The following is a 24719-nucleotide window of genomic DNA, read 5'->3' as shown; positions in this document are numbered from 1 at the left end:
ATGATCTTTACTTGAGATTTTTTGAAAATCTGTCATTGAATTTTCAGCCTAATTTTATATTTAAGTTTTGTAGAAAGACGGGTTGTCTGTTATAAATATCGCCTTCTGAGATACTGTGAGGCATGCTGAAGTTTGGAAGAACCTTTGCATTTTCCCAGCACAGGCCTCCCTGGAGCCCGTGATGGAGGAGCTGTTCTCTGTTCTCTTACTGGGTGTTCGTTTGCTAGACAGCAGGGATCTTTTTCCCTTATGCTCTTGGAATGTGTGTCACTAATAACACAGTCTTCACCTGAGATGAAAATTAATTTCCTGCCAGTTGGACGGCAGAGACAAGCATTGTCGCGTCACGTTGAATACTTTAGAAAGTCGTTTGCTCTATCACACTGGTGAACACAGGTTGGAAATGTTACCTGCTAGGATGGGAAAAAGAATTTCTAGTTCCTTAGCACACATTTTCTTGTGTGTCCTTGTGACCCGCACAGGTGCGTCAGCAGGGGCTTCGCTGGATGGGCTTGGCAGCACCTGCGAGGCGCCCGGTCAGTCCTGTGCTGGCAGCTGCATCCTCTGCCCGCTCCTGGATGCCGAGCCCATGGGGGCAGGGGCGCACAGCCGCTCTCACCTTGGCCTCTGCTCCCCAACCCCCGACCCCCCGGCAGCTCAGCCTGTGGGGGCTTGTTCCCCGTCCCCCCTGCGTGATGTGGGTGTGCTCTGAGTTTTGGGCCTGTTACAGGCCCTTTCAGAGTTCATCGTCTTACGTGGTTCACCTTCTCAGGCCCCCGGTTTCTCTGTGTCTCACGCTGCCTTCCCTTCCATCGCAGCTGGAGGAGAAGGCGCGTCTGGAGGCGGAGGCGCGGGCCCGGGGTCACCTGCATCTGCGCGAGGAGCAGCGGCGGCGGGCCGACGACGAGCGGCTGACGGAGGAGCTGCAGCGACTGCAGGAGCTCCAGACCCTGCGGGCCGTGAAGAAGAAGAAAAAGGAGCGGCTCGGGAAGGACTGCCCCAAGTTGGACATGCTCGCCAGCAGCTTCCAGGCAGCCGCAGAGTCGGCGCCTGGCGCCGAGACCATCCACAACGGCTCTCTGGAGCCAACCGAAGACCCCGAGACCTCATCCCCCTGCCCTTCCAGACATGCAGACCACGCGGGCCCGGGGCCAGGGGCCGACCCCTCCAGACACGCGGACCCCACCGAGCCTGTGGACGCCAGGGAGGCCAAGCGGCTCCTGCCCAAGGGGATCAGCGGGGAGCAGCCAGAGCCGCTGTCCTTCCTGCTGGACATGGTGCATCACCACAAAGGGGGCGCCGGCCCACAGAAGCCGCGGCCGGGCAGCAAGGCCGCCGGCGAGCCTGCCAGGAAGCCCGGGGAGTCCCCCCGGGCCCCAGAGGGCCCGGCCAGGCCCCGGCCACAGGCTGAGCCCAAGGCCAGAGTGCTGGAGCTGCCGCCCCTGGTGGGCCACCGGAGGGAGGAGACGAAGGTTAACAGCAACAACAACAACAGGAAGCAGCTGAACCACGTCCGCGAAGAGAAGCCGGGCCCAGGCCCCGCGGAGCCCCCCCTGCCCAGCGAGCCCCTGCAGAGCGGCAAGCCGGCGACCGCGGAGTCCCCGCAGCCCAAGGGCCGGGGCAGGAAGAGCAAGAAGAAGAAGGGGGAGCGTGCCAGCAGCTCCATCGGTGAGTGCGGGGTCCCCACCATCGCCCCCAGCCGTGCAGCCCATGGGCACATGCTGGCTTCTGCCTCGGGGCCGCTCTGCCAGCACAGGGCCACGTGGGCACCGTTGCCACGTCTGGTTGTCGTGAGGTAGCCTCCCAGCCCCCCAGCTGCAGGAAGAGCACGAGGACCCCACGCACCCCCAGGTCAGCGGTCACACCGGGTCCGTCCTCCTGGCCTCCCGACTGTGTTTCTGCACCAGGGGAGGGTTGTTTTGCCGTTTTCCCTTTATATGTCCCTGTGTGTGCTTCCTTCAGTGAGGGCCCTCGTTTCTGGACCACGGGACAGTGGTTAGAGGCAGGGAACCGACGCCGCACAGGCCATCCTCTGCCTCGGAGACCGGAGCCTCATTCCTGTTGCTCTGTTTGTCCCGTAGCGTCCTTTAAGGGAAAGCTCGTTTCTCCTGATGTGGGGCCCTCCCGGGGGCCCCTGTCAGTTCCTCTCTTTCTCAAACCTCGCCTTTCTAAGGAGTGCGGCCCATCCATGTTCAGAATGAATTCCTTTTTAGAGTCATTTCAGTTGGGTGCCGTTCCCTCACAGCGAGGCTCAGGTTGTGCATTGTTAGCAGCAGTGCTGTGTCTGCGGGCGCAGCACAGTCAGAAGGGCACCGTGCCCGCCTGGCGGTGACCCTGGTCCTCCCTGGGGACCACGCCTCCCCGCCTTTGCTCAGGCCCATTGTGTCGGGGGCAGACGAGCCCCGTGTGGGGCATCAGGCACTGGCCCGCTAGTTTGAACGTCCATGGCCAGCAGCCCTCGCTCACCCAGACAGGTCATTCAGGTGCTGTTTGTTTCTTTCTTTCTTCTGCATTTCTTACGCGGCGTGCTGCAGGAAGGGCCGTTCTTCTCCCCTGGGTGTTTTCTGCCTTTTCTTCCGTGTTTTTGTGGCGACTGTCGCAGGAGTCCTCACCTGGTGCTGTCGGGGGCACCCCTTTCCTAGCACTCTTTCGATGCCCCAGATTCAGTCTGGGGGCCCCTGGAGGAGGACCCCCTGTGCCCCGTCGCGCTGTGTGCTCCCATATGCCCTGCTCAGACATCCGGCTCGGCGTTCCTCTCTCTTCCAGCTCTGAGACCCACCCAGGGGGCTGCTGGCGTGTTGCTGGCAGGACTGAGGAGGGCACATGTCCGCCACGCAGAGCCCTCTGTGTTGCGCTTACTGCGGCCGCTGCGGCCGCCCGCACCGGCGCTGCATCCCCTGCAGCCCCTTCCGTTTGCACAGGGTGTTTCCCTGCTCTGGGCCTGGGGGTCCGTGCGAGGTGGGCTCGGAGCTGCCCGCACGTGCAGTGGGCCCCAGATGGTGTGCTGCCTTTGAGGAGTGCTGGCTCGGGCGCCGTCCAGGCAGGGCGTGGGCTCATGCCCGCCCTCCCGAGAGCGTCCTGTCATCGGGTCCCGGACGTGGCCCATCTGTTAGGGGTTCTCGTGTGCCTTTTCTCTGACTGCAGCGAGGTCCTGTTTTTAAGGGCTCTTTCTACATCTTTTCGTGCATTTTCTGCTCATCTTTTTCTCATCTTTCAGCTGGGTTGTGGTCTTTTCCTCCCTTGTTTAAGAGTTCTGTGTGATGGGGGTGTTCGTCTGGGGCCACGCTGCCTGCTGCAGGCGCTTCGCAGGGTTCTCGTGGACGCTGGCTCTGGCTGTGTGTGCCTGCTCTAGCCTTGCGCAGGTTTCCCTGGTCACCTCAGTGGTCAGCTCACTGCTCTCTCGTGGTCTCGGGACTTCGAACATTTACTCGGTGTGACTGTTCGCACTAGCACTGAGGTGGCAGAGGAGTGCCCCGTGTTTTTCTAGTAACGCGATGGTTTCACTTTTTTCGATAGTCTCCCAGATAGGTTTATTTGGAGTTTATTCTCGTGTGTCGTGTGATGCATGAATCCAGTTTCGCCCTCACCTGGATGCACCAACAGCAGCTCCTGGAGAGCTGCTCTGCGGGGCCGGGCGCTGCCGCGGGCCTCTCTGGGCTTCCGCCTCTTCCCCCTGCTTGTCCGCGCGCCCTGGGCACGCTGGGTGAGCTGCTGCAACTGCTTCTCTCTCCTCAGAGTCTTTTCAGTGTTTTCTTGGCTGTTCTTTCGGGTTTGTATTCCCATAGGAACTTTGGTGTAAATGTGCCTAACTCCCTTGGAAAAAACCCTCGCTTGTATCTTTATCGGTACTGCATTAAATTTATAAATTAATTTAGGGAGAATTGATTTAATGATGACATTTGTCCTTACCAAGAACACGGGGCGTTTTTCCATGTGTTCAAATCCACTTTATCTCTTTTTGGAATGTTTTAAGTTTTCTGTAATAGGTTTTTCACGTTTCTTATTGAGCTTATTTCTAAGTATTTAATCTTCCTTGCTTTTAATTTGAATGAGCTGTCCTCTGCCATCTTATGTTCTAACTTTGGACCATCCGGTGCGGTAGCCAGGCATGTGTCACCCCTGAGCACTGAGATGCTCCACGTGCAAGCTGAGGGGATTGTGAGCGTGAACTTACACACCATTAAAACCCAACATGAAAAAGCGTAAGATGCCCCTATGTAATTGTCACATTGATTACCTACTGAAGTGAGCGTTTGCGTACGTTTAGTTAAATACGTATTACTGCAGCGAATTTTACTTGTTTCTTTATCCTTTTTTTAACGTGGCCCCGGGAGACTCGCGCTGTGTCTGTGGCCCGCGCTCCTCCGCCTGGTCTTTGGGTTCATGTATGAAAACCGCTGCCTTCTGCTCCTTAGCTTTCCGCCTTCCACCCTCGTGAGTTCCTTCAGTCTTGTTGGTTCTCTCAGGTTTTCTGTCGTCCGTTTGCAAATAGAGAAAACTTTACTTCTGCTTTTCCAGTTCTTATGCCTCATTTTCTCTTACGTAATCGCATCATTCATGAACTTAAGGGAGACATCTGGTGTCTCTATGTTAAGATTTTGGCTTTAAGGTTCATATAGTTCATCGCGTTAAGAAAATACCCAGTAATTCCTACTGTAAAAAAATATTTTATCAAGAGTGAGCTGATTTTTGTCAGAGGTTTTCTAGCATCTGTATAGATTAAACATGTTTCTTCTTAGACCTGTTGCACTTCATAATGATTAGGAAGGTTTTTTTTTCATTGTCAGTATTCTTGAGAAATTCACCCTCCACTGGGACTGCTCAGGCTTTAGTGATTTGAGAGGAACCTCGCGTGCAGCCCCCTGGGCTTGGCGCCTTTTTTCTGGGGTAGTTTCCTGATAACATTCTCTCTGCCCTCTGTGGTAATTGGTTTGTTAAGGTATTTCTGTCTTTTATGAGGTTAATTTTTGTAAACTGTGTTTCTGTGCTAAATTATCAGTTCGGCTACTTTTCCAGCCTCGTTCCGCAGACGCCTGCAGAGCACGTGCCTTTTGCTCTGTCTTGTTTGCTGTTAGCTGTGCTGGGTCTGTGCTGCGGCACCGGGCTTGCCCCGAGGCATGCGGGATCTTAGTTCCCCGACCAGGGTTTGAACCTGCGTCCCCTGCATTGGAAGGTGGATTCTTTACCAGTGGACCACCATGGATGTCCCCAAAGTACATTCTTTTTAACAAATTTATTTTAATGGTGGTTTTCTTCTCGTCATTTCCTATATTGTATGTTTGTGCTTCCTTTCTCCGTACTGTGTTTGACTCTAAAATAGTTTATCCATATAATGTTTCTTTAAAGGCTCTTGATTTGGTAATTAGGTCTGTTTTATTCTTTCCTCTGCTGCCTTAGTTTCCATTTTTATCTTTTTTTCCTGTGCTCTTTTTTGTTTCACTTCATTGTTCTTTACAACTTTTGCACTTGGAATTGAGTTCATTTCTTTTCATTCTTTCAATGTTATTGATCAAAGTAACACTTTGAATTTTTCTCTGAAAAATTTTTCTCTGAACTTTCCCTTTAAGTATATCTCATAATATCAGATAATGTTTCCACTTGGTTTCTTTTTTAGAAATTCAGGAATTTCCATGTAGTTTTCCCCCCTTTCACCGGGTAGTTTAATAGGTGGCTTTTAGATTTCCAGATGGGAGAGCCTCTCTTATATTAATAATTTCTAGGTTTTGGACTCTGTGATTCGAGAGTATTGTTTATATTTCTGCTTTTAATTACGGGTAATTTTAAATTACTGGTATTATCTTTGTGACTAGTTTTTGTGATTGCTCTGTGTGCATTTGAGATAAAAGTATATTTTCTCTGTTTTCATGGTACAAAACTATATCTAAATACATGTTTATATCCATGATATATTTTGAATTATGTTCGAGTCTTCCATGCCTTTCTTGGCTTTTGCCCTCTTAATCCGTATTCTGTTATTATCGAGGTTTTCTTTCCCTGTGTTCTGTTTTACAAAGGCGGTTTCTGTGTTACTCGGTGCGGCTTTATTATTAAAGCTCTCCTTTTCGTCGTGCTCCTTGCTCTTGGCCTGACTTCCCCTTTGTCCCTCTGCTTCTGTTTGCCTGGCGGGCACCTCTGTCATGCTCCCTTCGTTTCTGGCCTTCCTGAGTCGCTTGGTTTTAGGTCATTCCCTTATATACAGCTTCGACGCCTGAGTCCTACTGTGTGAGCCGTATTGACAGTCTTATGTGCCGCGGGTGAGGTGAGCCCCTTTCCGTGTGCTGCTAGGACAGCCCTGACATGACTGTGTGATTATTAGACCTGTTCCCTGTGTGTGTCCTCTCTCTGGGTGCCGTGTTCGCTTCGCTGCTTCTTCCCCTAAATGTCGCTGTTTCAGAACACCTGGGGCGCTCTGCCTGTGCCCCCCGGCCCCGCCCCGCAGGCCCCGCCCCGCAGGCCCCGCCCCGCCCCTGGTGGGCCGTGGCCCTGCTTCCTGCCGGGGGCAGCCGCACACCGGGCGCCTTCGCTCCGCTCCCCACTTGCCGTCCCTTCTCGCCCCACTCTAAAGCTGCGCTGTGTCTGCTTTGTCGTCAGAGCACGTGGTGCTCGTAGGTCTGCACGTGAGTGAGCACGCAAGCACCCGCCTCCTGTAGAGATTGTGGGCGCGTGTCCTCCCATCAGGGCCGGGGCGAGTCCTCCAAGCTCCAGAGAAGCGTGCGGTTTCCATGGTCTGCACGTGAGCAGCCAGCCAGGCCTGGACTGTCTTAAGTCAACTTTCTCTCCACTCTGGTTAATACAGTTTATTTGTGCAAAAAATGTATGTCCGATACTGAACCTGGCTATAGTTTCATCCTACTTTTTCCTTACACCACGATTTTTGACCCTGGTTGTCAGATCTGATCAGAAGAGTATCAGAAATCACTTTTTATAGAGGCAGCGTCCCCAGCAGATGCGCCTCTTGCTGTGTTTCTTTTCTGTGGTTGAAGCTGCTCTTCTTCTGGAACTATCATATTTGTGGAACAGCTTGCGATTGGGCTTTCCAAGTTGTCATTTTCTTGACTCCTGTAAACCCTCCTGGCTCAGTACATCTCTCCTCGTGTGCAGTGTCCCTGAGCAGGGGTGCCCCCCGGCGGTGCTGGCGGGAGGTGTGTGCCGGAGGCCTGGAGAGCGAGCGGTCTCTGCATGGGAGGAGCAAGCCTGTGTGGATGGGAGGGTGGGGTGGGGGGACGCAGCACAAAGCAGCAGCAAGGATGGGGCACAGGCATCCCTGGCTAATGACGGGGAGCGTGCCCAGCCTGCTGACCAGGGGCGTGAGCGTGAGGAGCGGAAGTGGAGGGGTGCGCCTGTGGCCGAGTGGGATGGCTGCACGGAGGAGGTAGCTCTGTGCACGTGCGGCCCAGCAGAGGTCGGGGTGGGGTGTTGCTGTTGGTGTCCAGCTGTGGGTGAAGCCAGGGGGACAGGGCTTCAGGGAAGGACTGGGCAGTGAGGTCTGTGTGGGGGGTTGTTGTCCTGCTGGTCCTGGGGGCGGCGTTGCTGTGGCGGGTGGGTGTGACGGCCCCTGCCTGCCGCTGGGACTCTTCAGAACTGTGGGCAGCAGGTGTGCAGCTAGGCCACGGCTCCACTACTGTAACTGTTACAGGGTGTACTCCGTTACCCTCCTGTGCAAATGCCCAGTGAGAGGAAGAAAGAGAGTCTTTATGGAAGATTCCCAAAGTTGTCCCATGCTAACGTGGGGACAGGGTGGAGAGCGGCCTTTCACAGAGCGGCAGCGGTGGTCTGCACGCTCCTTGGATGGAGCCTGCTGGTGCGCAGGGCACCACGCACCCCCCGCCCCGAGCCCCCCCAGTGTGTAAGTGTGCGCAGATCGCGCCTCTGGCACCTGAGCTCAGGCAGGAAGCGCACCGCATCCTGCAGGCCCCGGACGGGGGGCAAAGCAGAGGAGAGAGTTAAGGACCCCAGTGGTGCCGAGGCTGCCTGCTGTAACCTGTCTCCAAGGAGGGCTCCTCACCTGCAGACTGAAAGACAGCCTTGCTGTTTGGTTGGGACAGCGTCAGGCTGATGATAAAGTCTCTGGAGGGTCGTCAAATGAGCCGAAGGCCCGGGAGGGCCGGGTTCCTCCAGAGGCTGGATCCAGGGCCCAGACGTGCCTTGCGTCTCCTGGCAGCCCTGCCCCTGCCCCTCCAGCGGGGACCCGGAACCAGGAGCGTGGCCTCTCGAGGGCTCTCCCCAGGCCACAGCCCTGCGCCGCCTCTGAGGGGCCTTCACTCCACACGAGTCAGCTCATCCCACGGTCGGGTGTTGCCAGGCGCCCGAGTGGTGTCCGCCCACCGCTGGCCCTTTGCAAAATCTTATCCTGGAAAAGGTTGTTAGTTTTTGAAGTAGTTGAAGTAAAACCAAATGCTTTGTTCCGTTCTGGTAAGATGGCCTGCTATTTAGTTGACTTACCTCTTTCATTTTGCAGATGATGTCTTTCTGCCTAAAGATATCGACCTAGACAGTGTGGACATGGATGAGACAGAGAGGGAAGTGGAGTATTTCAAAAGGTAAGTGTTAGGCCTGGTGTCTGAGGCAAAAGGGGCTCCGTGTGGCACCATGCATGCCCCGCCCAGAGCACTGCCGTCAGTCAGGGGCAGAGGTCGTGTCAGCGGCCCGCAGCCTGGCCACCGTGCCGTGTCACACCCGCACACGAGCACTAGCCTCCGCGCCCTCGTGGTCACCGCCCCCTTCCCCATGTGTGTGGAGCACGCGCACGCGCCTCCGCGCCCTCGCGGTCACCGCCCCATTCCCCGTGTGTGTGGAGGTGGGTTTACGGCGTCACAGTGCATCTCACAGCGGTCCTCGCCCGCAGCGTCCCCAGGGGCCGCGGGCCCGCGCCTCTGTCCTCACAGGTCTTCCCACTGATCTTTATCTGTGCTGGTGTTGGAACAGGGATAGGGCATGCTCTTAAGGTGAAAAGTAACATTTTGGATAATATATTCCATTTTTCTGGTATGCACATGTTTAATAATGTTTGTCATAATTTCAGTAATATTTTGTCTATTTGAGCTACGGCAAGAAATTTTTTTCTTTAAAGTGCTTTGTTCTTTATTTAGCAGTACTTTAATTATTTTTTTCAGAAAACACACACATACAACTCAAAAAAGAAGCAGTTTCCAATGTCATTAATTCATATTTGAGATATGAAATTCTAAGTGTTTCTGAAAACTATGTTTATTGTATAATGTGCGTGCGTGTGTTTTAACTCGTAGGAGATGATAAAGCATTTGCTAAAGTTAAGCATTTCACAATAAAAACTCTTAACTAGGATAGAAGGGCACATCCTTAACATGATATAGGGTATCCATAAAATACAGTGAATGTTATACTTAATGGTGAAACATTAAAAGCTATTCTTTGAGATTAATAATGTTAATAAGGATGCCTCTTATCACAACTTTTATTTCTAAAGACATAAAAAGAAACAAAGGGATAAGGATTCAGATGAAGACGTGGAATTGTCATTCTCAGATGATAAGAACGTGTTTGTACAAAGTCCAAAGGAAGGTACAGCTAAATTATTGAATTCCTCCACAGTTTGCCCTGAAGCTGGGTTCTGGAGGGCAGGGAATGGAATGATAGGGCATTTCTTGGATGTTGGTGACACTTTGGAGGAAAGTTTCCCCAAGGTGGACCTGCAGGGTTCATGCAGCTTATACTCACAGATGACTTACTATAACAAAGATTGTCAAGCACCCAGGACTTAGGACAAACAATAAAAATCTAGAAGTGAAAAACAGAATTGGTAAAATCAAGGTCTCAATAGACAGGTGATGGATTTGACCTGCTGAAGAGGGAGTGAGTGAGCTGGAAGGCACGCTGGAACGCACTGAGAGGCAAGGAAACCAGCAAACGTGGCGAAGGGCCCGGAGACGAGGGGCTCAGTCTAATGCACGCCTGACCGAAGCCCCTCCGAGAGGAGGTGGAGAGGCCACGGAAAAGCAGGATTTAAAGAGACGACGAGTTGCAGAACTAATGAGAAATACGAATCTACAGAATCAGAAACACAGCATATACCAATAGGATAAACAAACAGAAATCCACTCCTCCACGTGGCATTTGAAATCAGACCATGGAGCGCTACGTAGTGTTCAGAAAAGATCGTCTATAATTATGGATCCCACAAACTTCTTCTTTCCCGTAATAAAGAAAAGCTGCAGGAGCATGCTGCAAAGAGACCTGTTTAAAAGGAAACTGTAAAATTATACTTTAAAAAAAAGAAATTGGGAATTCCTTGGCAGTCCAATAGTTAGAACTCTGCTTGCACTGCAGGGGGCATAGTTCCATGCCCGTCAGGGAACTAAGATCTTGCGAGCCATACAGCATGGCACCAAAAAAAAGGAAATTGAGCTCAGGAGATTAGTCTGATATACACAGGAAGGGATGAAAAAACTTCCTGGTAGATCTTGGTAAATGTCTAATTGACATTATACTTGAAGGAACCCCAGTACTGAGCATCAGCAACTTGTCTGCTCAGTGTGATGTGATCAGAGCTGAGTATCCTCAACCCCTTTTTTATTGTTAGGGTAGTTACCATTCAGACTGAACCTGAATGGACTGGACACAATTCTAACAGCAAACGTTAATACAAATAAAATGTATAAACTGGTAATCAGTAGGAGGAATTAAAAATCAAAACTCGAAAAACAAGTGCAGAGAAAGTACAACAGACAGATTTTTAAAAGATGATAGAAGTCCAGTTGTCTCAATAGCCATTATAGGCAGTAAGCAGAAAGAATATAGTTTGTCAGACTGTGTTAAATTTTTTTCATGTATATACACATAAATATGTATATATGCTACATACAAGAAAATAACCTGAACTGTAATGGAGAGGGACAGGGGTCTCCCCTGGGGGCTCGGTGGTGGAGAACCTGCCTGCCAGCGCGGGAGACACATGCTCGCTGCAGTCTGGGGAGGTCCCCCCACAGCTGCCTGAGCCCGGCTCCCCGACAGGAGACGCTGCCACGAGGAGCAGCACCGCTCACTGCAGCCAGAGAACAGCCACGAAGCGCCGGCGTGGCCAGAAGTCAGTCAAACCGTTTCCTTAGAAGAGCGAGGCGGAAATACAGAGAAAGACAGCTGTTCCAGATGTGTTATTCTCAGATGGAATGTATTTTAACACAAGGGATAACTGAAGTTTGCTGCCTAATGATAAAATGTTCCATTTGTTAGGAAGAAATAGGAATTTTAAACCTATGTATTTAATAAAACAACCTCAAGTTACAAAAAGCAATTTGGGCTTTACAGAGAATTAGACACAATAAATGGGCAAAATAAAGGACAGAAACAGTAGGGACCTCACAGAAGCAGAAGATACTAAGAAGAGAAGCGAGAACACACAGGAGAGCTGTACAAAAAAGATCTTCACGACCCAGATACCATGATGGTGTGATCACACACCTGGAGCCAGACATCCTGGAATGTGAAGTCAAGTGGGCCTTAGGAAGCATCACTATGAACAAAGCTAGTGGAGGTGATGGAATTCAAGCTGAGCTATTTCAAGTCCTAAAAGATGATGCTCTGAAAGTGCTGCACTCAATGTGCCAGCCAATTTGGGAAACTCAGCAGTGGCCACAGGACTGGAAAAGGTCAGTTTTCATTCCAATCCCAAAGAAAGGCAATGCCAAAGAATGCTCAAACTACCGCACGATTGCACTCATCTCACACGCTAGTAAAGTAATGCTCAAAATTCTCCAAGCCAGGCTTCAATAGGACGTGAACAGTGAACTTCCAGATGTTCAAGCTGGATTTAGAAAAGGCAGAGGAACCAGAGATCAAATTGCCAACATCTGTTGGATCATCGAAAAAGCAAGAAAGTTCCAGAAAAACATCTACTTCTGCTTTATTGACTATGCCAAAGCCTTTGACTGTGTGGATCACAACAACTGTGGAAAAGTCTGAAAGAGATGCGAATCCCAGACCACCTGACCTGCCTCCTGAGAAGTCTGTATGCAGGTTGTGAAGCAGCACTTAGAACTGGACACGGAACAACAGACTGGTTCCAAATAGGAAAGGAGTCTGTCAAGGCTGCTGTATCTTGTCACCCTGCTCATTTAACTTGTATGCAGAGTACATCATGAGAAATGCTGGACTGGATGAAGCACAGGCTAGAATCAGGATTGCCGGGGGGAAATGTCAGTAACCTCAGATATGCAGATAACACCACACTTACGGCAGAAAGCTAAGAACTAAAGAGCCTCTTGATGAAAGTGAAAGAGAGTGAAAAAATTGGCTTAAAACTCAACATTCAGAAAGCTAAGATCATGGCATCACTTCATGGCAAATAGATGGAAAAACAATGGAAACAGTGAGAAACTATTTTGGGGCTCCAAAACCACTGCAGATGGTGACTGCAGCCATGAAATTAAAAGGCACTTGCTCCTTGGAAGAAAAGTTATGAGCAACCTAGACAGCATATTAAAAAGCAGAGACATTACTTTGCTGACAAATAGCCATCTAGTCAAACCTATGATTTTTCCAGTGGTCGTGTATGGATGTGAGAGTTGGACTATAAAGAAAGCTGAGCACTGAAGAATTGATGTTTTTGAACTGTGGTGTTGGGAGAAGACTCTTGAGAGTCCCTTGGACTGCAAGGAGATCCAACCAGTCCATCCTAAAGGAAATCAGTCCTGAATATTCATTGGAAAGACTGATGCTGAAGCTGAAGCTCCAATACTTAGGCCACCTGATGAGCTGACTCATTTGAAAAGACCCTGACGCTGGGAAAGATTGAGGGCGGGAGGAGAAGGGGACGACAGAGGATGACATGGCTGGATGGCATCACCGACTCGATGGACGTGAGTTTGAGTGAACTCTGGGAGTTGGTGATGGACAGGGGCCTGGCGTGCTGCAGTCCGTGCGGTCACAAAAAGTCAGACGCGATGGAATATGAACCAGCCGTAAAAATGATGGAATAACGCATCTGCAGCGACATGGGCGGACCTGGAGGTCATCACAGTAAACGAAGTAAGTAAGAGAAAGGCGAGTGTCATGCGGCATCAGTCGTGTAGAGTCTAAAGTACGACACAAGTGCACCGATCTGTGAGACAGGAAGAGAATCACAGGCCTAGAGAGCAAACCGGTGGTCGCCGTGGGGGAGGAAGGTGGGGAGGGTGGAGTGGGGGTTCGGGATCAGGAGATGCAGACTCGTCCGCGGAGAAAGGGTGAGCAGGCTCCTCCATGCAGAATTGGTGAACAACAAGGTCCTCCCGCAGAGCACAGGGAGCTGTGTGCAGTGTCCTGTCATCAACCGTATGGAAAAGAAGATGGAAAGGTACACAGGCGTGACTGAGTTACTTCAGTGCACAGCAGAGTAACAAACACCGTAAATCAGCTGTACTTCAGGAAAACTAAAGGAAAGGTTCGCTCTTGAGAGCACTTCCACTGAAGCCTTAAATGCTGGAGTTGGGTAGTAAAACCTGAAAATCAGTGAGTTACGGATTTCATTTGAGAAATTAGAAAAGCCACAGTAGAGTAAAGGTGGAACAAAGAGGTAATTTACGTAAGAGAAACAGTGAGACAGGAGCCAGGCAGCGGCACGGCCGGAGTCTGACTCTTTGACATAAAAACGGGGTCTCAGGCCCCGACCCCAGGGAGTCCCCACTTCACGTTAGGGAAGAATTGCAACATGGACGCCAAAACCTGCTAAACCAATACCAGAGAAAATGAGCAATTGCAGATTTGTTTCTCTCGTGAATGTTAGACGTGAAAATCATCAAGAAAATACATTTCAAGTAACAACAGTATGTTTTTAAAAAGCGGCATGTGACCAAACTGGCTTATTCCGGGATTGAATTACTATTAGGAAGTGTTTTTTGCTACATTCATATATGAAAGAAGAGGCATGCAATCATTTCAGTGGGTTCAGACAATACCTTTGCTAAGATCTTAGCACCCATTTATAATTAAAAAAAGAAAAAACAGTAAGCAGTGGAAGAAAGTATCCATAGCCTGGAAAAAGGGCTCCAGCAGCGGAGAGAGAGACATAGGCGGAGCGTCTCCCAAAGTGGGAGGAGTGTGGAGCGCGTGTGGAGCGGAGCCCGTCGTCAGCGAGGCTGCTCAGCCCTGCACACGGGTCCCGAGGGACAGAGGGACGGGAGTGGAGACCAGGGGCCCAAGACCTGCAGGGAGCAAGCAGGCTTTCACTTACAGCGAGCTGATCGTCTGGGAAGTTCAGGGCACGCCGCACAGTGTAGCAAGAGCCGGCTGTAGGATAAGTGCACCCAAGTTAGTTATTTTTCTCTCCACATTGGTAATACAGAAACAGAGTTTGAATAAAGACAGCAGTCATCACAGCGCCAAAGTCTGTGCCGTGTCCACGAATCGGGAGCCGTGGGGGCCACAGAGGGGCGTGGAAGACCCAGGTCTCAGAGGCTCCATGTGCGCACTTGCAGGAGGGTTGGCACCTTAAGTCGTTGGGCTTCCCCAAGGTCATCTGTAGATTTAAAGCCCAGGAAGGGTTCTGTGGGATTCAGCGCAGTGTTTCTGGAGCACGTGGGGACGGACCTGCGATACAGCCCGGGGAGGACTGACACAGCAGGAGAAAGGGACGGAGCTGAGCCGTGTGCACCATGAACACTGCTTACACGCTGCACGTCAGACAAGGCCCAGCGCGCGAGAGCGCACACGGTGATGCCACTCACGGGGACTTGGAATCAGGCAGACTGAAGTACAGCGTTCAGTGCCTGCTGCTCAGCCCAGCAGCTCCTCTCCAGGGGTCTCCCCAAAAGCTCCCAGGAGAAGAGAGTGGATGCTCGCACCGAGACTTGTTCCTTGACGTTCCTGCAAGTCTTACTTATAGCCCCAACCTGCCAGTGACCCCGAGGTCCACGCAGACGAGCAGATAGACAGGCGACGCTCCCTCCACCCAGGGGCTGCTGTGGGCCACGTGGGTGCTCCGCGGAGGCCAGACCCAGGGTGGGCGCCGAGGCCCCACTGGAGTGAGGTCCAGGCAATGGGGGCAGCGTGGGGAGACAGACAGCAGGTGGCTGGCCTGGGGCCGGGGCGGCCAGGAGACTTGGGGCGCCGTGGACGTGCCCTGCGTCCTGCGCGATGGGATCATTTCCCAGACACTGCCTGCACTTTGTTGTAGGTCAGTTATACCTCGGCGAAGTCTGTTTTTAGAAATGAAGTGTCTTGTTCAGGGATGTATACACAGGTGTTAGGACTGTAAAGAAAGGCACGGGGGTGATCAGCGTAAAAAGCCAGGTCAGTGATTCCTTCCGAGGTGAGGAGGGCAGGGCCTGAGGTGGGCTCGGGGCGGGAGCATCTGGTGCTGGCAGGGGCCCCGGCCTGGCTGCTAACCCATGGTATTCACTCTGTATTTATTCTTTATATCATGTGCCGGGCTTAGTTGCTCACTTGTGTCCGACTCTGTGTGACCCCATGGACTGTAGCCCGCCAGGCTCCTCTCTCTGTCCATGGGATTCTCCAGGCCAGAACACTGGAGTAGCCATTTCCTTCTCCAGGGGATCTTCCCAACTCAGAGATTGAACTCAGGTCACCCGCATTGCAGGCAGATTCTTCACCATCTGAGTCACCAGGGAAGCCCTTCTTAGACACACCAACCATAAAATAAAAGATTGATAACTTAAGCTACACTAAAATCAACAACTTGCTTTTTAATAGAAAAAGTGAGAAAACAGTATTGCAGCGAGCATGTCACAGGATTCACGTCAAGATGTGTAAGCGTTGCAGCATGTTACGGAAAGACAAACAGACCTCTTGACAGGTGGGCAGACGAAGCAGTCGATGTCCCAGAAAGCTTGTGACGGGTTCCCCGTGGAGGCCTCAGCCAGCTGGTGCTGGGAGTGGCCGGGGCCCCGCTGCAGGCAAGAAGCGGAGCATCAGGTGCCCCCGAGGAAAAGAGCTTGGCGGATCCACTGAGCTTGTGATGGCCAATCCTGTGCCCCTGGGATCCCGTGCCCAGCCCCGCCATGTCCGCGCCGGGAGTGCCCTCCAGGGTCCTGTCCGCTTGGTGTGGTACAGCCTCGCGGCAGGACCGCACGCCCACGGTGGCGAAGGACGCAGCCGAGTGGAGAGGTGCCGTGCGCCTCTGCGTGTGCGGGTCAGCCCCAGCCCCTGCGGATGCCTGCGAGGTCCTGACCCTGCAGAGAACCATGAGGGCCTGTGGTGACCAGGCCGGGCTGGCTGCGTCCGGGGCTGAGCCCCGCGCCCGGGGTTGGCCGTGCGGGGTTCTTTTGCCCAGCGCTGGGTGCCCAGGCTTTTACGTGACAGTCAGCCGCACGTGGGTGTCGCACACACGAGGGCTTGTCTGCGTGGCAGTGTGGAACACACCTGAGGGCAGTGTTGTCGGGGAAGGAGGTGGGCCCGCTGCTGCCAGCGCCCCTGAACCTTGCTCAGGTTCAGGCCCGGAGCCGCTGAGCGCCCTGGCTGCGTGTGAAGGAGGCGGCAGAGGTGGAAGCTTCCGGAAGCTCTAAAAGTCAGCCTCACTGGACTCGGGGTTTGGGTGCTGGGAGATGGTGCACCCCTTCGCCGGGGGGCAGGCAGCCGGAGGCATCCCCTCCCTGGACAAGAGTCCTCTGGGCCACGGCTCCAAAACCAACCCTGGATGAGGTGGGAACGCTGCTCCTGCTGGACGAGGGACAGCTATACCATTTTCTGGTTTAATTCAAATTCCTGCTACATGAGGGAGGGAAGGGTGAGGATTTCAGAAATGATGCAAAAGCTTTTGAAAGAAAACATCCTTTCCCTCATTGAGTGCAGAACTTGGCAGTCACTGCCGGGGAACCAGCTGCAGAGCAGACAGGCCTGGAGGCACCGGCCTGGGGGCCTGGGGCATCGGGCTGCACTGAGCTGCCCTGAGGGTGGCGGGGAGCAGTGTTGTGTGTCCCGGTGGTGCAGTCGTGTTTCACATCACACCCTTGTGACTCGTGGGTAAGGGAGGGCAGGGTGCCGGCCGTGGCAGAGCGGGGCCAGGCCCTTTCCCTGCGGATTGAGAGGAAAAGACACAGAACCGCAGGGGTGTCCGGGGCGCTGGCCGGTGTCCCGAGGGGCACCGTCCTCCCCAGCGGCCGTGGCGTCAGGTTCCCGCTGAGAGCTGGGGTAGGGGGGTTGCTGGGGTCTCAGCTCCGGCCAGGCTGTGCCCCCCCACCCCACCCCATGACTGTGCGGCCTCTTGTTTTCCAGGTTCTGTTTGGATTCTGCCAGGCAGACCCGACAGAGACTGTCCATCAACTGGTCCAACTTCAGCTTGAAAAAAGCCACCTTTGCTGCCCACTGAACGAGGATGCTGGAGAGGGCGGCGCGGCGGCCGGCCCGGCCCCTCGACGAGAGCCTGCTGCTCGGCCGCGCTGTGAGCTCGTGTGCGTGTTGTCTGTGCGTGAGCCGGACGAGCCGTCCCCGCGCGGCCGGCCCTCTGCGTCTCGCCCCGTCCCGCCACCTGCCCCCGGGGGGCTCCACCCAGCTCCGCCCGCGTCCACCGATGGCCCGGGCGGGCGGGCCCGCCGTCCTCCACAGTCCACTGTCCAGAGTGTCCACGTCGCGCGTCCGTGTCTGACCCCCGACTTGTAGCCAGCTTGTGTAAGACCCCGCAGAACGAGACCGTTCCGAGCAAACACCCACCAGTACTCACACCATGAAGTCTGTAGAGTGTACAACTGTATTAACACGGAGCCTGCCTGGCTACTTTTTTAACATATTGTTAAGTAATATTAAAATCATGTCTTTCTTTTTGAAAGATGGAATACATTAGTACAGCAGGAGACCTGGTCTGCTTGCTTTGTGCCGGGGTCGGGGGTCAGGGGTGAGTGGGCGTCGCCCGCGCGTCTCAGCCCTGGTATCCTCCCCGCCCTCCATCCCGCGGGGCCCGGGGCTTCCACGCACCGCCGGGCCGGGCCGGGCCGGGCACTCCGCTGTGCACTCCGCTGTCGGGGCGCGGGGGGCGCTGGAGGAGGGCGGGGGCGCTGCAGGGCCTGGGGGCGGGGCTCTGGCCGCGACGCGGAAGCTGGAAACGTCTCCTGGGGCACCTGTGAGCAGCGCTGGCCCCGGCTCCCCGCACCCCCTGCAACACTAGCTCCCGCTGCTCGCGGCCCCCGGGTGACACGGCTTCCACGCGCGTCCCTGAGGGAGGGGACGCGGTGAGAGCCCGCTTCTGAAAACAGCTCGGTCTGGCTCTTCGCTGGCGAGGTGGGGGCCCGGCCCCGGCGGCGTCTGACGATCCCCGGGGCGTCCAGGGAGCGGGCTGAGAGGAGGCGGGCGGCTCAGAGCGCGGGCACGGGGCCGCCGTGGTCACCACGGGAGGCCTCTCTCACGGGCTGTGCGGACGGGACCGCGGTCTGAGCCCCAGACCAGGCCCGGGGGCAGGGAGGAGCTCACGTGGCTCTGCTGCTGGGGCGGCCCTGACCGGGGTCCAGGGTCCAGGAGGGGCCGGCGGTTGCGGGGAGAGGCGAGGGCAGCAGGCAGGGGCGGTTTGGTCACGCGGCGGGCAGGTCTTTCCTGGACGTCGGATGGTCGGACAAAGGGAGAGACTGAGGTGGGGCTGTGACCACGGCGGGGAGTCCTCAGGGAGGCGCAGACCCCGCTGCATCCCTGGACCCCAGCAGGGCGGGGCGCCTCCCCTCCCCGCTGAGCTCAGACCGGCTGTGCCCCCCGTTCCCTGGGTGCCCCCCACCTTCCACACCTGCTCTGCCCAGTGGGCCTGCCCCATCTCAGCCTTCAGACCCCTGGAAGCCGGCTGACCCACAGGACCACCCCTGGCGTTCCTGGTCCTCAAAGGGGCGTCTGGGGAACAAGAAAGAGGGTGGATTCAGGCCCCGGGAGGCGCAGAGGCCGGGGAGAGGCCGGGTCCTCTCCGTCACTGCAGTTGGAGCTGGGGGCACGGGGCCCAGGCCTGCGGAGGGAGCCTCACGCGTGCCCAGCGAGGTCACTGCTCAGCCTGGACCCAGCCTCGGAGGGCCTCGTGCTGGTTAGAGGTGAGTGAGCTGTAGATGAAGTAAAGTGATGGCGGCTGGAAGAGAAACAGCAAAGGGGGCTTTTATTGAAACCTGCCGCCTACACACTCATCCCATTAAGGAACCGAAATGTGGTGCTTGTCAATGTCATTAACGCATTCTTTCTTTAAGGAGAAGAACATCGCATATTTCATACTGTTTTACTGTCTTCAACACGAAACCTCTAAGTCATCGCAGAGACGACAGGATGGCAGTGCCTTCCTGCTTCATCTTCACGATCAGGCAGTCGCTGTTCCTTTGGGATCCACCATCCAGTGTTAGGGGAGACAGCGGTGTGGGGCAGGAGAAGATTCAGAACAGCCTGAGCTCTGAAGGACTCGCTCCCCAAACGGGACGCCTGGCAGAGGCAGGCGGGCGGGCGGGCAGGCACCGTGTGGTGTCGGCCACGGGCTGAGCGTGGCTGTGACTCCCGACGCTGGGCAGGAAGAGCGGCTGCAGAGCTGTGCTCCTGCCGTCAGCAGTTGTGAAACCAGGGCAAGATTTTACGCACTGCTCCTGGATGTTGGAACAATGTTTCCTGAGGGAAGGGCCCCCACTTCCTGCCTGGAGGCAGCTGCACACCTGGATCTACCGATCTGTGCACGAGCGGCGTAAATTCCATAAGCCCAGGGGGGCATTTCCACCACCCAGGGCACAGAGACCAGGGAACACGCGGGCACTGGCGTGGAGTCCTCCGTGGGGTCTGAGCTCAGCAGTGGGGTTCTGCTAACCCCTGGGTGGAATCTAAGGCCGAACACAAGCCTCAGAGGAGCAAGCCAGTCCTAAGTATTCACTTCGCTGCCTGCTGGAACAATGCCCGACAGACTTAAACAAAAGTGTCCTGCACGACAAGGTACAGTTCAAAGTGTTAGGATCCAGGCCGTGCCAAGAAGGAAACTGTAAGCCATAAGCAGCTGCTGCTGCTGCTAAGTCACTTCAATCGTGTCCGACTCTGTGTGACCCCACAGATGGCAGCCCACCAGGCTCCCCCGTCCCTGGGATTCTCCAGGCAGGAGCACTGGAGTGGGGCGCCGTTGCCTTCTCCAGCCATAAGCAGAAGAAACGTCAAAAAAGCACCAGAAACGGAGCCAAAGACAGTGAATCTGCCGACAAGAACCTTAGCAGTCATGTTAGGATCTCACGACTGTGCTCAAGCACATAAAGGAAAACGTAAACGAGATGAAGAACTGGAAGCTATAAAAAAAGACCCAAATCCGAAGGGAGAAAAACTGTGTCCAAAATGAAAAATACCCAAGATATAAGTAACAGCTGATTGGAAACTTTGGAAGAGAATAACTGTGGACTCAATGACAAATAGAAACTATGAGAAATGAAAACTGACGTTTCCAGTCCTGTGGCCACTGCTGAGTTTTCCAGATTAGCTGGCATTTGAGTGCAGCACTTTCACAGCATCATCTTTTAGGATTTGAAACAGCTCAACTGGAATTCCATCACCTCCACTAGCTTTTTGTTTGTAGTAATACTTCTTAAGCCACTTGACTTTGCATTCCAGGATGTCTGGCTCTAGGTGAGTGATCACACCACTGTGTTTATCTGAATCATGAAGATCTTTTTTGTACAGTTCTTCTGTGTATTATTACCACCTCTTCTCAATCTCTTCTGCTTCTGTTAGGTCCATACAGTTTCTTTCCTTTATTGTACCCATCTTTGTATGAAATGTTCCCTTGGTATCTCTGATTTTCTTAAAGAGATCTCTAATCTTTCCCATTCTATTGTCTTCCTCTATTTCTTTGCATTGATCACTGAGGAAGGCTTTCTTATCTCCTTGCTATTTTTTGGAACTCTGCATTCAGATTAATATATCTTTCCTTTTCTCCTTTGCCTTTCACTTCTCTTTCCTCAGCTATTTGTAAGGCCTCCTGAGAAGCATTTTGCCTTTTTGCATCTCTTCTCTTGGGGATGGTTTTGGTCACCACCACCTGTACAGTGTTACGAACCTCCATCCATAATTCTTTAAGCACTCTGTCTACCAGATCTGTTCCCTTGAATCTATTTGTCACCTCCAATATATAATCATAAGGGATTTTTTTAAAGGTCATATCTGAATGGCCTAGTGGTTTCCAAGTTTTCATTCTAATCCCAAAGAAGGGCAGTGCCAAGGAGTGTTCAAACTACCACACAATTGTGCTCATTTCACATGCTAGCAAGGTAATGCTCAAAATCCTTCAAGCTAGGCTTCAGCAGCACATGAATTGAGAACTTCCAGATGTACCAGCTGGATTTAGAAAAGGCAGAGGGACCAGAGGTCAAATTGCCAACATCCACTGGATCATAGAAAAAGCAAGAGAATTCCAGAAAAACATACGCTTCATTGACTATGCAAAAGCCTTTGACTGTGTGGATCATTCTTCAAGAGATGGGAATACCAGACGATCTTACCTGCTTCCTGAGAAATCTGTATGCAGGTCAAGAAGCAAGAGTTAGAACCGGACATAGCACAGACTGGTTCCAAACTGGCAAGAGTACGTCAAGGCTGTATACTGTCACCCTGGTTATTAACGTACATGCAGAGTACGTCATGGGAAAGGCCGGACTGGATGAAGCACAAGCTGGAATCAAGATTGCCAGGAGAAATATCAACAACCTCAGATACGCAGATGACACCACCCTTATGGCAGAAAGCAAAGAGGAACTAAATAGCCTCTTAATGAAAGTGAAAGAGGAGTGAAAAATCTAGCTTAAAACTCAGCATTCAAAAAACGAAGATCATGGCATTCAGTCCAGTCACCTCATGGCAAACAGATGGGGAAACAATGGAAACAGTGTCAGACTTTATTTTTCTGGGCTCCAAAATCACTGCAGATGGTGACTGCAGCCATGAAATTAAAAGATACTTGCCCCTTGGAAGAAAAGTTATGACAAACCTAGACGGCACATTAAAAAGCAGAGACATCACTTTGCCGACAAAGGTCCTTGTAGTCAGAGTTATGCTTTTTCCAGTAGTCATGTATGGATGTGAGAGTTGAACCATAAAGAAGGCTGAGTGCTGAAGAATTGATGCTTTTGAACTGTGGTGTTGGAGAAGACTCTTGAGAGTCTCTTGGACTGCAAGGAGATCCAACCAGTCAGTCCATCATAAAGGAAATCAGTCCTGAATACTCACTGGAAGGACTGATGCTGAAGCTGAAACTCCAATACTTTGGCCACCTGATGTGAAGAACTGTCTCATTGGAAAAGACCCTGATGCTGGGCAAGATTGAAGGCGGGAGGAGAAGGGGACGACAGAGGGTGAGATGGTTGGATGGTACCACAGACTCGACGGACATGACTTTGAGCAAGCTCCAGGAGGTGGTGACGGACAGGGAGGCCTGCGTGCTGCAGTCCGTGGGGTTGCAGAGAGTCGGATGCGACTGAGCTGAAGTGATGCATTAGTTTTCTGGGGCTCCCATAACAAAGTGCCACAAACCACATGGCTTAGAAATGTATTCTCCAGGTTCTGGAAGATTTAAATCTAGATTTCAGGTGTCAGCAGAACTGGTTCCTTCTAGAGGTTGTGAGGAGAACGCTCTTCCTTGCTGCACTCCCAGCTTCCTGTGGTCACTGGTGTGCTTGGTGTCCTTGGCTTATCCATACATCAGTCCGGTACTGGCCTCTGTCCCCATATGGTGTTTTCTCTCTCTCGTGTCTCTCTCTTGCCCTTTGCTTATAAGGACGCAGGTCACTGGATTTGGAGTCCACCCTAATGCAGCAGGACATCACCTTAGATTACACCTGCAAAGACCCTCCCTCTTTCTAAATGAGGTCACATTCACACATTCTGGAGATTAGGACTTCAACATTGTTTGGTGAACTTATTTTTGGAGGGAGACACAATCCAACTCAGCAGGTTTTCTTAATCAGCTTTTCCATTTGCTGAAAACATACAGGAATACCACAGATGTTTCATACATTCAGACATCTTTGTCTCTTGCGATCGTTGACTTCCCGATTAAACTGTTTTCTGAAGGCCCCTGAGGGTTTTCTACATACACCATCTGTCATCTGTGAGTAGGGCCAGTTTTATTTCTTCTTTTCCAATTTTTCTAGTCTTCACTTTATTGCCCAATTGCTCCTGTACCAGGGGGAACTGCAGGAATAAGTGAGCACCTTGCCTGATGGGGCCCTCCTCAGGGAGAGCACTCAGCACGTCATCAAGTGGAGAGTTGGCTGCAGGTCTTCCGGACACACAGCTCTGTCAGACAGAGGACTCCTCGTTTGCTGGGTGGTGGTGGCGTGAGTGGGTATTGAATTTTGTCATATGCTTTTTTTTGCTTCTGTTGAGATGATTATATGGATTTTTTTTGTTTGGTCTGTTGTTATGGTGCATTATTTTTTTAATGTCAAGCAATCTTATATTCCTGTAATAACTGCACTTGGTTATGTTATTTTTTTAGGGTTTTTGCCTCTACATTCGAGAGTCATCTGTCACTTTCCTTTGTGCCCGATCTTCCTCACGTTTCAGTGTCATAGAATGAGTCAGGGCGCACTCCTACTTGGTCTCCTGAGTCTGTAGGACATTGCTATGTCTTTCTTAGACGTTAGGAAGAATTCACCAGTGAGTCACCTGAGACTCTAATTTCCTTTGTGGAAAGACCTTTAATTCCAGCTTCAGTCTATGTAAGTGACATAAGGCCGCTCAGGTTTTCTGTTTGTTCAATTTTAGGAAGCTGTGTGTTTGAAGGACTTGATCATTTCATCTAAGTTGTCACATGTATCAGCTCCATAAACTCTTCATAGCGTCTCACCTGTTTAACATCCTAGAGATCTATAGTGATGCTCATCTTTGACTCCGGATTTTAGCAATTTACGTTTTCTTTCTTCATCAGTCATGCTCTGGGCTTATCAGTCTTATTACTGTTTAAAAGAACTAACTCTCGGCATTGATGATTTTTGTCTGTTATCCATTTCATTGATTCTGCTCTTTTATGATTTCCTTCCGTGTTCTTTGGGCTTAATTTGCAGTTCTTTCGCTAGCATCTTGAGTTGAGCACTTGGATCGTTGACGTCTCACCTCCCTTCATCCTAATACACACCTTCGGCGCTGTTACACTTCCCCTGGTCACTGCTTTCGCTGTATTCCATAATTTTTAGCAACTTGTATTTTTATTTAGTTCAAAATATTTCCAGTTTCCATTGTATTTATTTTCCCCATGGATCATTTAGAAATATGCTGAGTTTATCAGTTATCATTCTGTTGCTGAATTGTGGTTTAATCTCAGTGGTCAGCAGTCACAAATTCAGTGATTAGGCTCTTTGGAATATTGTTGTGACTCACTAATTTGTCTCTCTTGGAAGCATTCCGTGTACACCTGAAAAGAATTACAGTGAGCGCTTGTTGAGTGTAACTTCCATTCTACATATGAATTAGGCCAGGTAGATTATTTTGGTTAAATCTTCTATTCCTTACCGATTTTTTTCCCCTGCTTCTTTCAGTTACTGAGAAATGTGTGTTAAAATCTCCAACTATGATTATGTATTTAGTTCTTATGCTTTATATTGCTATTATTATTAGCTCTGTGCAAATCTGGGTATATTATATACCCCTGATAAATTCACACTTTTATCGTTGTGTGATGTTGATCTTTATTTCTGGTCATATTTTTTGTCTTAAAGCACACTGTTCTTGGTTGATGTTGGCGTGGTGTGTCTTCATCTTTTCTGATGGGCACACAGGCAAGACTTATTTTTGTCCACCGTGACAATGGTCGTTATTCAGTCAGAGGATTTGGTCAG

The 24719-nt window shown here is 51.9% G+C and overlaps 2 protein-coding genes across 7 annotated transcripts in view; one reads left to right on the top strand and one right to left on the bottom strand.

The window, feature by feature from the left end:
• The window catches only part of FAM193A (family with sequence similarity 193 member A), a 146591-nt gene extending 128832 nt beyond the window's left edge, over positions 1–17759 (top strand). For both annotated transcript variants that reach the window (XM_070372824.1, XM_070372823.1), the window contains exons 19-21: positions 819–1668; positions 8459–8540; positions 17185–17759. In XM_070372824.1, the coding sequence (XP_070228925.1) occupies positions 819–1668; positions 8459–8540; positions 17185–17278 (1026 nt within the window). In that variant the 3' untranslated portion in view covers positions 17279–17759. The remainder of the gene's footprint in view (positions 1–818; positions 1669–8458; positions 8541–17184) is intronic.
• Positions 1–24719, bottom strand: part of TNIP2 (TNFAIP3 interacting protein 2) — a 57047-nt gene that overhangs the window by 2238 nt on the left and 30090 nt on the right. Inside the window, exons 6-7 of one of the 5 annotated variants that reach the window (XM_070372830.1) lie at positions 14186–14241; positions 12538–12978 (exon numbers count right to left, since the gene is read on the bottom strand). The exons of 1 other annotated variant lie outside the window; for it this stretch is intronic. In XM_070372830.1, coding sequence (XP_070228931.1) covers positions 14209–14241 — 33 coding nt within the window. In that variant the 3' untranslated portion in view covers positions 12538–12978; positions 14186–14208. 3 more of the 5 variants (XM_070372831.1, XM_070372826.1, XM_070372827.1) reach the window with 3 other exon arrangements.

This window comes from Bos mutus, chromosome 6 (genome assembly GCF_027580195.1).
Source record: "Bos mutus isolate GX-2022 chromosome 6, NWIPB_WYAK_1.1, whole genome shotgun sequence".
Lineage (NCBI taxonomy): Eukaryota > Metazoa > Chordata > Mammalia > Artiodactyla > Bovidae > Bos > Bos mutus.
This window is presented reverse-complemented; position numbering and strand designations above follow the sequence as displayed.